This window comes from Apteryx rowi, unplaced genomic scaffold, assembly GCF_003343035.1.
Source record: "Apteryx rowi isolate R43461 unplaced genomic scaffold, aptRow1 scaffold_445, whole genome shotgun sequence".
Classification (NCBI taxonomy): Eukaryota; Metazoa; Chordata; class Aves; order Apterygiformes; family Apterygidae; genus Apteryx; species Apteryx rowi.
Genome location: NW_020450700.1, coordinates 111,579 through 128,459, shown reverse-complemented (window position 1 = coordinate 128,459; position 16,881 = coordinate 111,579). Strand labels below are relative to the sequence as shown.

General features: G+C 37.1%; 1 protein-coding gene across 2 annotated transcripts in view; it reads right to left on the bottom strand.

Moving 5' to 3' along the window:
* TAF1B (TATA-box binding protein associated factor, RNA polymerase I subunit B) overlaps positions 1-16,881 on the bottom strand; it is a 50,311-nt gene that overhangs the window by 28,202 nt on the left and 5,228 nt on the right. The window contains exons 6-8 of one of the 2 annotated variants that reach the window (XM_026076972.1): positions 14,968-15,124; positions 8,713-8,812; positions 4,477-4,663 (exon numbers count right to left, since the gene is read on the bottom strand). In XM_026076972.1, the coding sequence (XP_025932757.1) occupies positions 4,477-4,663; positions 8,713-8,812; positions 14,968-15,124 (444 nt within the window). The remainder of the gene's footprint in view (positions 1-4,476; positions 4,664-8,712; positions 8,813-14,967; positions 15,125-16,881) is intronic. The other variant, XM_026076973.1, reaches the window with a different exon arrangement.

Sequence of the window (16,881 nt, the reverse complement as noted above, 5' to 3'; positions counted from 1 at the left end):
AGCAAATGCTAATCTTTCTGCTTTTAAGTTGATGAAATCATACACCTGTAAAGAGCATCTTTGATATAAAATGATTCCAAAGCATGAAATACCATTTGCTGTATAAAAGTACTCAGCCACACTGCATCCAATTTAGGGTACAAACCAAAGAATGATATAAGCAGTCAAACCTGAAAGAGAAATCAGCCAGAAGAGCAGGACAAATAATACCTGTGACACCAACAACAGTTTATGTCACATAAGCGTAAGCCACCACTACAGAGTTTACCCAGAATATCTAGCCCCTGGCTCTAAGTACCAAGGCAGGCAGGTACGAGTAGCCTTGCTAAAGCCATTCCTAAATAACAACATCCTCACGGACACTGTGTGGTTTCCTATGCATGATTTGAGTATAGACATCATTTTTTTCTGTGCTGCGATAGAGCTCACTGCTCTGTTACATGAGAAAATACTCATTTTTCTGCATCCAAAAGAATTATGAAAAGGTGCTTATCCTTTGTTCTCAGAGCAAAGTGGGAGAATTACCAACTTGAGTGAAAACAGCATCCAGATTATACTAAGCTTGCCCAACCCTCAGGGAAAAGAACTGAATGTAGACAGGAAGAGAGAAGCATCAATACTCTAATAATGTCTATCTCCTAGACTCTCTCTATCCTTCTTAAGTACTAACTTATACTCACCTTTAAGGTATCTAATGAAACTTCACTCCTAAAGTAAGTGGAGCAGGTAGCTCCTTTTCAAAGCCTCCAATGGAATATCTTATCTACCTAATCTTAGACACTTCAAATGCAGTAAAATATTTTATCAATTTGTGATATGTGCCTAACTGCAGCAAACAAAATAGAAACAGTTCAAAGTATATACAAAAATAAAATTTAAGCAATCGTTTCCATCATGAATAAGCCAAGTAACATACTTGGATACATAAATGATAAACATCTTCCATGTGTTATTCTGTGCTGCAAACTTGAAAACTAGTTTTCAAGAAACCTGTAATACTGATATAATACTACTTCTGCTCAGAACATATCTCTGCTGCTCAACTAATACTAACTGGACATACTACATGAACCCCAGACTTCAGAGCAAGCTGGCAGAGATAATGAGAAATTAATGAGGACTGAATGTCAAGTTACATCTAAAATTGAGCCATTAGCCTTCAAATCTTAAGACTATAGTCCAGTATAGTCCCAGTTTCAGTCACATATAGCAGGTAATCATCAAAATATTGAGCAATCTTCTTTTYTTAATCCATGAGAAATCCTCCAATTATGTTTTCCTTCAGGCTGACGATTCTTCTGCCCCCAACATTCACAGGGAAACCAAAACTAGTAGGAGTCTTAAACTACTTTAACTGACAATTTTAATTTACAGAACAAAATGGCTTTTACTATGCTAGAACAATGTTAAATTGGTTCAACTACATTTTTGCAGCACATTTCCATTTAATTCAAACTAAACTGAGCAACCAAGTTATTAGATGGGCACAAGGCAGAAAATGCTTATGGGACACAGGCATTAATAACTGTATTTCAATTGCAACTTTGACTATAATCAAGAGAATCATAAAGTGGGCCAAAATCCAAGGACAGACATCTTCACCCTCCTGACACAGGGAAACTCAGCAATGTTTCACCTTATTGTAACACCCATGATTAATATTATAAAACCGCTTTGAACATGGAAGAGAAGAGCTCCAACAGTTGGTAGTGTTGCACAAGCTAAGTCCAGAGTTTAAACCTTGCTCTCAAATAGGATAGTAAAAGATACAAAAACACATGTGAAAGCACACAGTTTAGACCTCTCCAAAGACAGTCTCAGCAGGTCACCGACACTTCCAGAAAGTGCTGCCTTATCCCTCTTTTTATGTGGGATAATGTGATAAAGGGAACAGGGAAAGGCACAAATGGAAGCAGAGGGGGCCTGGCTGCATCCTGCTCGGAGAGACAAGCTCCGAGATAAAAGAGGCAACAAACAGCAACTAAGTTGTAAGCAGCAAGGAAACTGCCAGAAAAACCTTTTAATTTCAATGCCACATGTAAACAGTTAAGTCATAAAACAAATACTAAAAAAAAAAAAGGAAGTTTGTTCTGTAACTGGAAAAAGAATATAGATCCGTCTTGTAAAATGGTGTGCAAGGACAAGAAAATTCATGTCTGCAAAAAAGCAGAACAGCATCTGATAAAACTGAGTATTTTAAAAATGACAGGCCCACGTAATTTCCACACAAGAAGCTTCAAGGAAATAACTGAGGAACTCTCTGAAACACAAATGTTGGTTCTAAATAATCTTAGGAAATTCTAAAGATCAAAGGACTCTCAACATTAATATTAAAAAAAAAAATGCAAAAAGGGAAGATTCAGGAACGATCGAATAATTAGCTTGGCATGGGTCCTGGGCAAAATAATACAATGACAATGGGAAAAATGGAAGCTAAAAATACCCCATCAGGCAGGCAACCTTCGTAAGGTCATAAGAGGAGAACCTAAGCGAAGCTTCGGCGCCAACAGGGAAGAACGACAGCACAACCTACAAACAGGGCTGCTCGGAAAAGCCTTTTCTTCTTTGCAAACTAGCTAGCTGATATAAGGGGGTCAAATCAAAAAAAAGTTACCAGACGAACTCAGTGGAAGACAGTAACTCTTAACAATACTCAAGACTCAAAAATAGGTGCTCCACTGGGAAACAAAGCAGGCCAGACAGAGGAGCAAAACAGAACTACCCCGATACCGGAGAAAAGCTTGGCAAATTCACCTCAGAAATCAGATCTCTAAAATCCTCAATAAAAGTGAGATTTGATTAAATCTGATATAGAAAAAAGGGTGGTGGAAGGATTAGCAAGAGAGAAATATGGACAGAAAACTGCTGCTAGGAATGAAATTAGGCAAGAAAAAAAAACACACAAAACAAGGTAAAGAAAGAAATGGAGGAAAAGAACAAAAAGAAAATACAAGCTACAGAAAACTGTAAAAGAAAAAAGAAAAAAAAACAGAAGAATTAGAGGGCTTCCAGGCAGTGTAGAGAAGGGAGATCATCTATCAATGTTTAAAGCATGCCTTTCACTCCTGAATAAGAGTGGAAAGAAATTTAATAAAGCTAGAGAGAGAGTGTGYGTGCATGTGCGCGCCAGGTATATACTCCTCCAGCTCTAAGAAAAAAAAAAAATCCCAAGGCATCATACTCACAATAAAACATTCTGAACAAAAGAAAAACTTTCTGAAAAGAGCTAAAGAGTTTTCCAGTCTTTAGAAATACGTATGGTACCTATTTCAACATCTGCCAGAGGCTACTTTAAAGAAAAGGAAGACGCTGGATGAACTACGCCTTTTCTTATGGCAGCATATACATGTGGGGATTGCTTTCCAGACTTGCCCTTTTTCCCATCAAAGCCAACATCACAGCGTAAGGAGTACGAGGAATTAAAATTCTGCCCAGAATTACAGGCCAAATCTGACACAGATGATAACAGACAGCATTTTAATGTAGAATGATAAGCTATTAACCCTGAAAGAAAGAGAAATACCAGGGGGACAAAAGCAAAGGCTAGAGGCCAGTGTCACAGGACTACAGATACTCTAAATAAATTCAGTGAGCCTGAAAAATAAGAAAGGAAAAATGGAAGAGAAAGCATCATACAAATAAAGAAAAACAATGCTTGGAAAAAAAAAATGAGGAAGAAAAGATGTACTGTAAGGAAAAAAATTCCGGTAAGGGTAGAGTAAGTCTTATCAGTACAGTACAATATAGCAAGCAATGGCAAAGGCAGAAGAAAGGGGAGAAAATCCTGAAATGCTGCTGAGTTTCGGRAGTCTTCTCCCTCCTCCTGTCCACGGTGCTAATTTCTGACAAATACAACATACTGCTGCAACTTTACCAGGCTGCACTCAAGAATTTTCCACAGGCAAAGGTAAGGAAGATGCTAACACCCCTCTTATTTGGAAGGTTAGAAGGAATTTCAGTATCACGGAAACCTGAAGAATAACCTGAAGAATAACTGTAAGAGTTATCAAGAGACCAAGACGATTAGGCAACAGAGGTAGGTGAATTATACAGAGCAGAATTCAAACTGACCAGAGCTTCTGTTAATAAAGGTAAGTTGAGGTTAGGATGCTTAAAAGGAAACAGAAAGAATAATAACGTATACTAAGACATCCAAAAAGTAACCTGGATATTAATTTTTTCATGTTGCAAGGAACACAAGCTGTCTAAATCAACACACTTCTTGCTGTAGGCAACAATACTCAATGGATCATACAAATAAGTAGAAGGCAGCAGAGAGGGATGAAATTAAATCTTGAAACAAAAAAATGTGTTTTAAAGGTATAGTTTTCAAGACTGCAAAGGTATATCAACATTTCTATAAACATTATAGAAATTAAAGTACTTGATGGCCCTCTCAGAAGACAGGAGGTTTTAAATAGACCTAGAATTCTGCAGTTACTCCATTCTCAGTTGAAAAATAAAAGAAACTCATACGGTGAAGCCATCCCATGACGACACACCAGGACATCTGGGCAGAAAGGAAATAGCAAAGCAAATTTGGTAAATATGCGTTCCTTTCGTCTTCCAGGGCAGGTTGGTGGACACTTCCTGAACAGAAATCTAACAGCAGCCACCTTTTAATGTTCGCAACCATGCTCAACTTTCTCCTAGTCCCCGTAACCTTAAAAAAGAAAAAAAAAAATCTTAAGTTTTAGGGAGAAAGGAATTATTTTAATGTTGGAGGAGAGAATTAAAGAAGGGAACTTCACTGAAGTCATACATCTTGTTCCTTCACAAGTCCAGATACCTGTGAATTAAAAAAGGAGACTATTCCAGAAGCTTTTCAAAAGAACATGATCTGAAACATATTTATGAGACTACCCCTATCTTGTTACACACAGCACACATTCCAAAATGACATGTTTGTTATCTTCAATACTTTGGTAAATCAAGTTGCCCAACACCCATGGGAGTGATCTGCTTACCTATACATACATACACGTATGCATACACACACAAACACACACACATAGGTATTAAGAACGTGAGAATCAAACCCAAACATTATTTATGGACATAAATGTTCTACAGTGCATTAAGGGTAAAATATGCCATAAAAAGTAATGAAAGTTAAATGTAAACTTAAGACAGCAAAGCAGAACCAACTCTAAGGCATAAACAAAATAATTACCTAAAAGATAATAGGGTATGTAGGTCCCCAGTCAAAAATATAAGGAAAAAAACAAATCTATGGCAATGAAAAGTTGCTGCTAGCTCAAGAGAAAATGGATGCTTTTGAACAATTTTATACAAAGAGACAGGTAAACCTCTAAAAGCAAAAGTGGAAGGTATGTATCTTAGGGATGTATCCCTACTTCAAACAGAAAGGGAAGAGTGAATTAGTGTGTTGCTCCATTGCAAGACAGATACTATTAAAAAGAACCTCAGATAAAACAAATTAGCCACAGAACTTTATACGTAGTACTACTCATTTACAAATTAGTTTTAACTTCTACACTAGTGGGATTTCAAAGCAAAATATCCTCTGCATTAAGAAAGAAAGAAAGAAAGATGACTTTCACCTAAAAGAGAAAACATGACTGCTCATCAAAGATTCATTAACTATTGACATGTCTCTGCATCAGAAGCGATTTACTGCTGTTAAACAAACTGCAAATAGTGAAGAGAAACCTTGACCTCTTGCCTAAAACGCACAAAAAACAAAACTCAAGTATCGTATTCTTTCTTTATGCACAGAAAAAGCTTTCATTGAATGGAATGAGAATATGTGAAATCTGCTTTAGAAAAATACAATTTTCTGGAATAAGATGAAAACTTGCTTTTCTTCTATTATAGCAGAAACTTAAAGCTTCCGAACTAAAAACTAAGTGGGAGCAACCTGCTACTGCTGCTCTTTACCCCATGAACCCTCCGATCACGCATTTAGGCACAACCTTTTTATCAAAGGCTAACTTCAACACAATAGTTGTTGCATTTCTTATTTTAAGCTATGACAACTTCAAGTTGTGCAATTCCAGTATATTTTGGGTATATGGGACATTGCTACTGATTTTTTTTTTAATATAATTCACCAAGAGTGGTTTTATATAAGATGTGTCTTATCAAGTTAGGTTTCGTCTGTATTTTACTGATAAAAATGATGCTTAGTATAACTTTGAGTCCTCCAACCTGTTACCACACGACCTGATAAAAAATTTTGCTACAGGGAATTAGCACAGGATACAATTAAATGCACTAAATATTGGTTCAAAAATATGAAGAGACACATTGAATACTTATGTCCATTATCTAGATTTTTGATAATGTCTGCAGCTTAGATTCACCAAAGAAAGACTCAAACAATAACCAATAATAAAGTTAGAGCATTTAACTCACCTGGTTATAACAATCATAATCTGATAAAAAGTGTTTGAACATAACTGACTACAGAACATTACATACAGGATATCAAGGAGAAAAGAACACAGACTGTATTTTCAGGATGAAGAATTACACAGCCTAGCCTCCTGCTCCACCACAGTTACCAAGGCTCTCAAATTTTTCAAAACTCAGATGTCAAAACTGGACACAGTAAGCTATTGGCAATCTCATCAGTGCTGCAATGAGCAGCGAGATCAGTTCTGAAACCTGATGTGTAGGGAACAGCTTGTAGTTATTGTTTGCAATTCTCAGCCTAACGATATAGTCAGATGTGCTAAAATAAAATAAACCTGAGGATACATTACTGAAGGACCAATTAGAGTATGGAACAGATATTGCTCAAAAGAAAAAGCAACAATAATACTCCAGTGACTGAAAAACCAATTGTACAATATTAGGCTTAGAGAACTTAATCTATGTATCTTAACGAAGAAAAAGGTAAGAGATGACTTGATCATTATGCATATGCACTTACACATGGAGGGGAGGGGTTTCAGTATCACAGACAAGGGATTCTGTGCAGAAATCAAGTTACACGAATTCAGCTTTTAGAACAGATGCAATTGGCTATAAGCTAAATAACAGACCATACTAGACAAACTCATCATAAGCAATGTTAAGACAAAAAAATATCAGATGAAATGACAGTTTTCTTCCTGTTTGTGAAAAAAGAAAGTATGAGCATGCTATGCATGTAAGAGGGAGGGTGAAGTGGGTATACTCCCTCTTTTATATAAAAGGGGAAACTAAACTAAAGTGGTGAAGTCATGGCTCTCAAGCTGTGAAGTACAACTCCCAGGTCAGGACATTATACAGTTAATAGTGAAAATGTGCTTATGGAGGAGTAATTGGGTAATCCAAATCTGCAGTTTTGAGGGAAAGCAAGCTAAAAGGGACTGATGAAATCAGCTTCACCAGGAGCTGCCATCAGATCATTCTGCATGCCCGAAACAGCTCCATCTCATAAGAAAGCAGTAGGATCCTGAAAGGACAATTGCCATCTCCTCTCTTTCAACCACATCTCCCACCTTCTGAGGCGTGTGGTACAAGTTTTATGGCTGTAATTCATATGAAAATTTTGGTGTGTGTTTTGTAGGGTCAGGCACATTATTATTTGGTCAGCCCAAAATATAGGTTCTATGTAACCATTTTTGAGAGGCAAAAATATCTCCAAGAGATGGAGGCAGAGAAAGACAGAGAGATGGAGAATATATGTAACTAAAACAAATGAACAACAAAAAAAGAGATAGAGAATATATGTAAATAAAAAAACCCAAACAAACGAACAAATAAGAAGGCCTAGGATAACTCGCTGGGAAGTTTGTGTCTGCATTTCAACTTGATGCACCTCTTCTGTTAAGAAGAGGTCTAAGACAGAAATCAAGAGGCTTTATACTAATTATGTCTCCTGATTTTTAAAAGTTGAGGTCAAAATTATTAGTTACCCAGGCAAGACAAAAAAAACAAAAGACATAAACACACCAAAAAACCCAAACCCCCAAAAATAAAGCTCACCGCCTATTGAATACAAGCTATGTATTGCAAAATAGCAACATTACTCGCATCATCATCACTGAGGGCTTGAGCACTTTATAGCAGACCAAAATCTAGCTTTTCATGTTAGCAGAATTGCTGCTTCCTCCTCTTAAAAGCTAACATTTTATTTGCACACCTCAGAAATCGATAATTAACTTCTTTTTCTGGAGAACAAATACCAATGGGAAGTCATGACCAAACTACATAGCAACCCTAAATAAGTAACAATTTACATCGTACTCAAGACTGTCCAACGTCATTCAGTTTCTAGAAGATCCATAACCCTTTATGTAGATTCTAGGTTTAATCTATTTCAACCAGTAAAGCAAGAAACAGAATGAGACAGTAGTTTCTAAAACATAGTTTAAAAAAGTAAGTATAAACAAATTCAAGAGATACTTTAAATAAGCACCAAAAAAGATAACATATTGCCCTGACAGAGGATGAAGCCAAATCCTATTTACCAATTTTCCAAGAACCTGTTCTGAATATCTTTTTTTCACCGCAAGTACTTATTGATTTTGTTTTAACTTAGTTAATCAGCCTAATAAACACTGGTTAAAGATTAAGGCTGACTGACCCACTAAGTGAACTGGTTTCTGCACAGGCTCCAATAACGTGAAACACAAATTTTACAACATAAAAACAGATTTAATCAATGTGTTAGTACAATGACCAAAAAATTAAAAATACCACAAGATAACTAGCTGTGGTTTTTTTTAATCTTTCCCTTTAAGAAAAAAAAAAAATTACCTCTACACAAAAGATCTTCAGATCAAGTCCATATAATTTCATCTTCTCCGGAAAACATTGAAAAACATTCAAATATGGAATATGACCTTCAACAACAAACCTGCATAAAAAAATGAAGATCAGATCTATATAGTATTTAGCATGACAAAAGCACATTTATTCTAAAATTACTACATAAAACATATCAATTTCAGATTTGATACAACATCAGCATTAAACTGCCTAAGCAATTCTATCTGAAGTTACACAATCTTAAATGCTCCATTACCATGAAAACCAGCTCAATCATTCAGTGGGCCTTTAAAATCAAGCTCAGGTATGATTGACAAATGATAACATTATGGCACTAAGCTTACAATCAACACACTTACCTACAGCTTGTTCTGCACATTCTTTATCTATTACATTTTTGAACTTGCTTAAAGACTCCTTAGAGTGGTATGGAATTTTTCTTTCAACATCCTAAAGCTTAAAGTCAAATTTTAAAAATTAAACACACACTTTCCACTGGAGGAGTCAGATAATGGGGTTGGGAGGAAAATCACAGAATTATTAGCATATACACAGAACTGAACCCCTTTAATTACATTCTGATCAAAATGTGTTATCTGGGTACAAACAGAAGCAATTTTGTATACTAATAAATATGAAATCATTTATTTTGTATTTGCACCCAAATAATGCATTTTTAGTTAAAACCTGGCTTTGCTAAGAGGTTGGTAGTAATGCTTTGGATTTTTTTTTTACTTTTTTGTATCTCCATGATGGGATTTAACAACAGCTACCAATAAAAAAAAAAAAAAAACCCACTACCACACAAAACACCTGCTCTTATCTAACATCTCAGCTAAGATTCACATCAGGCAAAGCAAGCACTAAACAAGTAGGGATCCTCACAAGGAACCAGACACTACTCATTCCAGACAGAAGCATATTAGTGGTCTCCCACAGGATTAAGGTAGAACTGCCTTCCTGTCTCCTTTTCTCCAAAACAGTTTTATTAAAATACTAAATTAAACTGGAAAAAAATGACACTTCAACAGAGAAGTCCCTGCTCTTTAAATAACGTTACAGATTTGAGAACAATTTTCTGTCCTGCCAGCTGTGTCTTCTATACAGCATCCCTCCCATCTTGCTACGTAGACTAGCAACTTCTGGGCCTAAAAACTCTGCAAGTCCCTCCTGGGTTCCTCCGGTGTTTGTAAAGCTTGGTTTTATATCTGTTCCCAAGGTGGGGTGAGATCTAAACACTTATATCGCCAGTCAGGTCCGATTCCACAGACAGAAGCACAGAGTTCATCATAAAGCACAGCAATCAGTCACTTTGATTCAAAACATGTCTGGAGAAAAAAGAACAAAAATAAAGTAGAACAATGTCTTCACAGTTAAGAGTATCCAGTGTTGAAGAGGATTCATCTCCCTCCTGAGCCTAAGGCAGTTTACAAACTCACCTTCCGTTTCTCAGGACGGTGCCTTAACCAACCACTTGCTGCATATTATTTAGCATATATGTATGAAAGTTGACTAAAACTCTATTTAAAGGCCAGTTACTGCAAGAGAAGGCTATGCTTACATCCTAAATTTGTTTGAAAATGTTTTTAACTGAATTTTCTGTTTAATAATAAAAAAAAAGAATCTAAAGTACCTTTAAAATGAAAAGTACATTCTCACTCAAAACCATTTCTCAACTAGAATTAACCCAGCACTTAAAATGATTTCACCAATCTGAAAAGATCACTTCACCCAATACCTTTTATTCAGAAGCTCCATGCACTGGTTTCTTAAATGAAGAGGTAAGAAAGGCTCTTGTAGTACCATTTTATAACAGACTGAGAGATGTACATTTTTTGATAGTGAAATGTTAGTAGTTTTCTCAACTAGTGTAAATTGCAATTCCCCATCCCAGCTGGAGATATGCACTGGTTCACATACTTGGCAAGTTATCATCCAAAGCCAGCATCAGTTGCTTGTCTTTGCCACCCTGCCACACTTGCTAGCTAAGCAGCTTGTATGGCAGCTCCTTAGCTCCTTTTAGTCAAGGCCAGCTGTGATAAATTAAAGAATTTAAACTGGAGGTATGTTTTCATAAAATGCATTAAACCAACCTCAAAGCCCAACATAACTAGGCTTACTTCCCTCCTACCCTTCTCCTGGTCTGGCTGTGTGCTCCTCTTACTTACCATCCTCTTCCACAAACCAATTTAACTCGCAACAGCAGAAGACTACCCTACAGCAAAAAAAAAGAGGGGGCTGTTTCCTGTCATTTTAACAAATTGAGTGGGCTCGCAGAAGGATCTAACAAGAGCCGGAGGTAGCAGAGGGAAGGGGACACATCACACAGCCAGGAGGACAGAAGAAAGGGAAGCAAGACCTTCCCCTTTCAGCAGCAGAGCCATTACCAGCGCAGCTGATTATGAGCTCTGACTGACACATGTTAAAGAGCAATCAMACAAACGATTAGGTGTCAGATCTGAAGAGGTGGCACCAAGAAACTGAGAGTCGCAACCTCCTGAGCCAGCACAGCAACAGCTGGAAGAGAACAAATAACAAGGACCTCAGGGTGTGGTGGTGCTTGCAGCTAAGCCACCCTCCCAGCTAGCTGCTGCTGCGCCAGGAAATCCCAGCCTCCCTTCTGTCCTCTGCCACAAACTCTGGTCTCCTCCCTTGCTGACAAAAGCACTTGTGTGACTTCTCAGCCAGAGGATTAGACTGAAAACTGGCCTTTTGTTTTCCAGGGTTTGTTTTCAACCAGATAAATTTCCAGACTCAGATGACTGCAGGGACACTACTGCTAGCACAAGGTGGAAAGGACAGCGGTGAAGCAAATTAAACTGCAACATTAGTTTTTGCAGAGGTTAGTCTTTCGCAACATTAGTTTTCTGCAGATTTACTTCTTTTGACTAATTCACAACAGGCTGGATAAAGGCTTGTACCCAGGGCAAGAGAAAGGGCAGGAATGCTTAGGGGGGAACACAGCAACACAAACTCAGATCAGCTTGAACTGAGCACAGAACCACATCCCTACACTGCAAGCAGTGCCCATAAAACCCCTTAAAAAAAGGAAGTTTTCACTAACTTGGCTGTACCAAGTCAAAGCATTCTACATGTTAAAAAAAAAAAAAAATCCTAACAATGACATCTTTCCTAGCCTGAAATTACTGTCTCCATACAAAAAAGTGCTCTTCTCTGTCATGTTAGAGTTGCTTTTACGTTCTAAAAAATACATGAAACATTATAAATGCTGTCATGAATAAAATGTGCTGATGATTCAGTTTAATATTTACTCCTCAAATCCCAGATTTGGAATAGCTTTTCAGAACAATTTCTACTGTCTGCTGATTCTCCCAAACCCTCTGCTGAACTGACAGATGATCAAAAAACTTCTAAGAGTATGTTGTATCACTGAAGCACTTGAAAACTTGAAAGGCAGATAAAGTACACAGTCTATATTCTTTTAATTATGGCAGCAGCGTACATTAGTCAGGTCCAAGTATGAAAAAATCTTAGTCCTCTGCATACTACAAGGAAATGATGCATGTGTCAAAGCCACACAGTAGTGTCACAAACTGATTACAAGTTTAGTCTTGCCAGCATAGCTAGGTATCACCTCATTTGAAAAGTATTAGTTCACAGCCTCACAAAGTCTAGCATCTTGAAACTTTTTCCACAAACCAAAAATTTTATTTATTATTTAGGTAAATAATATACAGCATACTAAATATTGTGAGCTTATTCACAGTGGGAAAGGATTTAATGCGTTATGTAGACTTGAGTGGCAGGTTGCTAAAAATGTTATTTTTAAAACAAAACATCCCTTTCAGATGAGCTAATTGTAGTGTTTTCTGCTAAGTGTGTCAAATAGCAAGGAGGAGTATATTTTTGGTGTTGTAAATCCTTTAAAAGCTGGCAGATTGCCCAACCACGGTGCCTAAGCATGTATCACAAGGGAGGAGCAGTAGTCAGCTGACTTCAGGGTAGGGAGAAAACCAAAGCAAGGGAAAAACAGGGCAGAACTTTAAGCACAACTGTAATTCAGGTGGTTTAAATAAAACAATTTGCCTATAAAGGTTTAAGAGGTAATGCTGAATATTTAATATTTTCTCTGCATAGTTTTCATCTCTCATCTGTCGTTATTTTGATCTGTGTATCTTAACACATGCAAAAATGTTAACACTGTCTGATTTTTAAACTTAAATATTCAGAACTTAGAAAACAAGAGTTTTAGGGTAGTTCATGCAACTTAAAATTCTTCCCCCTTCTTCATCAAACTTGTGAAAGGCACAGACCTCAAGGGTAGGGAGGGAAGCATGATAATGTAATGACAGTCTTATATAACTATCGGATCATTGTAAAACTTTGCAAAACAAATGACATTCTTTTAAACATCACTTTCTGCATTTAATTCAGTTCATATGCTCAGTGCATTTAAAGCCACTGGATCATTCTGATCCTCCATTAAGTCTACCCACTTATACAAGTATTGAACCCATAAATTGTATCTGATCAAATGAAATCTTTTAGAAAGGCATGATTCTAACAGAAGAAAAGGTGGGAAACACACCAGTTCCCTTGGTAATTGGCTCTGGTATTTAAATTCTTCTTACGGTAAGACAGATGTGCCTCGTTTCTCATTCAAATCATCTTCAGTTTCCAGTTACTGGTTTCTGATTATGCCTTTCTCTGCTAGATCTTTAGTACCTAATTTTTCTCTTCCTTTTTCTTTTTTTTTGCTGTTTTTACATTTCCTCTAAATCTTTCTAAGTAAATGTGCTGAGCTCTGAATATATCAGTATGAAGGAAGTTCTCCAGGTTCTAAATCATCTTTTTTCTGCATTGTCCAATTCTAAAATGCTGAATGCAACAATATACTGTTAATATTCAGTCAACACAATCCTTATAGTAACTGCCTTGTTTATAGAAATGTGGACTTCGATAATGTGGTCCTGTGCTTTAAAAAAAAAAAAAAAAAAAAAACCTAAAACAGGCATTCCTGAAGATGTACTTGCCTAGTATGACCCCTAAATGCTTTCCAGAGACAGTTTAGTTTCCAAGATGCAGTAATCCAAGAACAGGATATTAAATTATGCATTTCTCTCCAAACAGGATGGGCTAAGCAAGAAGTCTTTATTACTGTGTACCATTTGCTCTGCCCCAATAACCGTGATTTACCTCTTTGATTTTTGCCATATACAAACATTATCAGATATGATTTAATTATTTTCTAATTTGATAAAAACACAGAGTAGACTGTGATAGTTCCGATTTCCGCATTCCTTAGGAATGTATTAATCAGCAATAAATCTTGTCATAGCAAACTACTTTTGAGTTCTAGTATTTCTTAATCTAATCAGTATCTACTTTTGTATTGCAGGGTGCTAGTTTGAACTTCAAATGCTGCAGCATTTTAAGCTGAACATTTTACAAGTACTGTTTATGCAACAACAGCATATCCAAATGTGCAATGCTGCAATTTTGATTAATGAATGTAACAGCAGTCCCCTAAAGTTAAATGAAAGGGTTAAACATGTTTTTTCATAGAAATAAGTTAGCTAGCATTAACTGCTGTACTTCAAGACATACAAACCTCCCCCTTCTTAAAAGTACCTGGAAAAGAAGGGTCTTCAATACTCACCATTCTCAGAAAACTTGTGCAAAGTTATAATTAGAGAAGAGGGGGAGGAGGAGAAAAGGAGGCTCCAGAGGCAGAGAGGCCATTGGGGAAGGTCAGGCTTTGGGGTAAACGTCCCTTATATTAGCCAAACATTCAGCAGCAATACCAGTTATATGCATCATGGGGGGGGGGGGGAGGCATGTACTTGTTGCCTTGTTTGTTTTGTCTTTACTTTGTTTTTAAAAAGACCTGAAATCTACCATATCAACTGAATCTTGAATCAATGTTTCCTTTATTTTGTTCGAATCTGACATTCAGACTGTAACCAACTTACAGTTACTTAAGTCTTCCTGTTCCTTAAATTTGGGGGGGAGGGGGAGGGAACATTTTTCCCCATCTTTTATAACTATCCACTATTTCAACATCTGTTAGAAAGGAGCATCAGTATACAGAAGGTGTTTCAAGTTCTCAAAAAGCAGTTGCACAAATTCTGCTGCCACAGAAAAGATAAGGCAACTAACTATAGAGGTCATCTCGCTATTACTGAGCATATTAGTAAGAAGGCAAAGATAAAGATCCAATTTAAAAAAAAACAGTTTATTATTTATAAAAGCAACAAATATTTCACTAGGAACTATTCATACCTTAAGAGATCAGATAATGTCATTGGTTCTCTTAGCCAGAGTAATGCCAAGTAACAAAATGAAAGGGTCACTGGCATTGACATCYTCAGTTTGTCCTTTTGGTTCTTCATTAAATGCAAGCTACCATCTACCGATCCAGAGCAGACAGAGGTGCTTTCTTTGGTGTATATTAAAAAGAAAAGAAAAAGGGTATCTGATATGACATACATATGATACATGGTATGCAGAAAATAATATAAAGAAACATACATGGAAGCTTGTTTAGCCACTAGGAAAATTTTCAAATCACTACTTTGGGTTAGTGTGTTAAATAGCTTAACTTTTCAATTTATTCTTCCACCAAGATGTAAGATGACTAATTCATGAACTGCTACTTCATTTGACTAGGATCCTGGATTATACGAAGAGGCAAAACTCACTCTGGAACCCATCAAAACAGATCTTTCAGTAGGACCTACACTTAAACCTGGAATTGTAGAAAGCTGTTAATTCCTACACAACACACAACCAATAGCAATTATGAGCTGCAAATACTATTTTCTATTTGAGAGATAAAGGAGCAGGGGGGAAACAAGGAGGAAAGAAAAGTGATATGCCTAAATTAACACCTCAGAGTTGACGATTAAAACACAGAATTTAATAGTTCCCAAATACTGAGTTTTAAACTTCAGCACAGTCAGAACTATAAAGAGAACATGATTTACACTATAGAAATTTTACTGAAGTATGGATACTGTATAGCCATCTGCCATATATTCTCTAACCACAAAGAAGTTTGCATTATTTTTAAAAAGTTCAAAGAAAAAGAAACATCTTCAAAATACAAATGCAGCAAATGGTAAAGTGGGTGAAAAGAAAAAGAACCAGCCTATTTACTTACTGCGATGAATCAGTAAAAACTGAGAGAAGCAGAAACAAGAAGTTTAATATAGAGGAGTGATTTAAGAGTTAGAAACCTTTTCAGCAGTGAAACCTGGGAGGTCAGGGAAGGAAGAAGAGAAGAAGTCAAGTCTCTCTTCCCTACATCATAAACCAGGACAAATGAAAACATTTTGTACACCAGTGCCAAACGTCAACAGGGATTCGGTAGAGGCTTTCTCACTCTCTTTAACCAGAGGCTTTTCACCTGTTAAACCAGGAGCATGGAGGGCCAAATCTCCAGCTGGGAGCTGCAACCCACAAAAAAAGCTGCAGCTCACAGAGTCTGGCGGGTCCACAGTTGTGCTGGGAGCTGTTAACCCAGGGGCTAGAGCTCCGGCACCCACTGGCACCCAGTATGAAGACACAGCTACAAATACTGATTTCCTGAGCCACAATTGGTCTTTGATGCCACCTACTGGCTTCAAAAAGGCTGGTGAGTAGGGACATTGCAAAAGATTAAAGGAACCAACGCAATCATACACCTGGTATAGACTAAAAGAGGTCTACATGGGAGCATCCCAGAACGGCTACTGCCTATAGGGATGTCGGAGAATAAAAGCAGTTAATCCTTTCCACAAACAGTTTCACCTTTTATATGTATACATGTGCTTAAAGGCAGCTTCATGACTGAAGCTTCATTATTATAATTTCACATTCATCCCAATGTAAAATAATCCTCATCATATTTGTGGCCTTAATGATGGCATGTAATTTCCCGTACTTCTTCCACCTTATTCAAGGCATGACAACACACAATTACACACATCTAACAATTTGTTTCATAAGCTTCTCTAGCAATATCTCAATGCTATACTCGGTGCAATTCACTATCACAGAATCACAGAATCACAGAATCGCTGAGGTTGGAAGGGACCTCTGGAGATCATCTAGTCCAACCCCCCTGCTCAAGCAGGGTCACCTACAGCACATTGCACAGGACTGCATCCAGGCGCGTTTTGAATATCTCCAGAGAAGGAGACTCCACCACCTCTC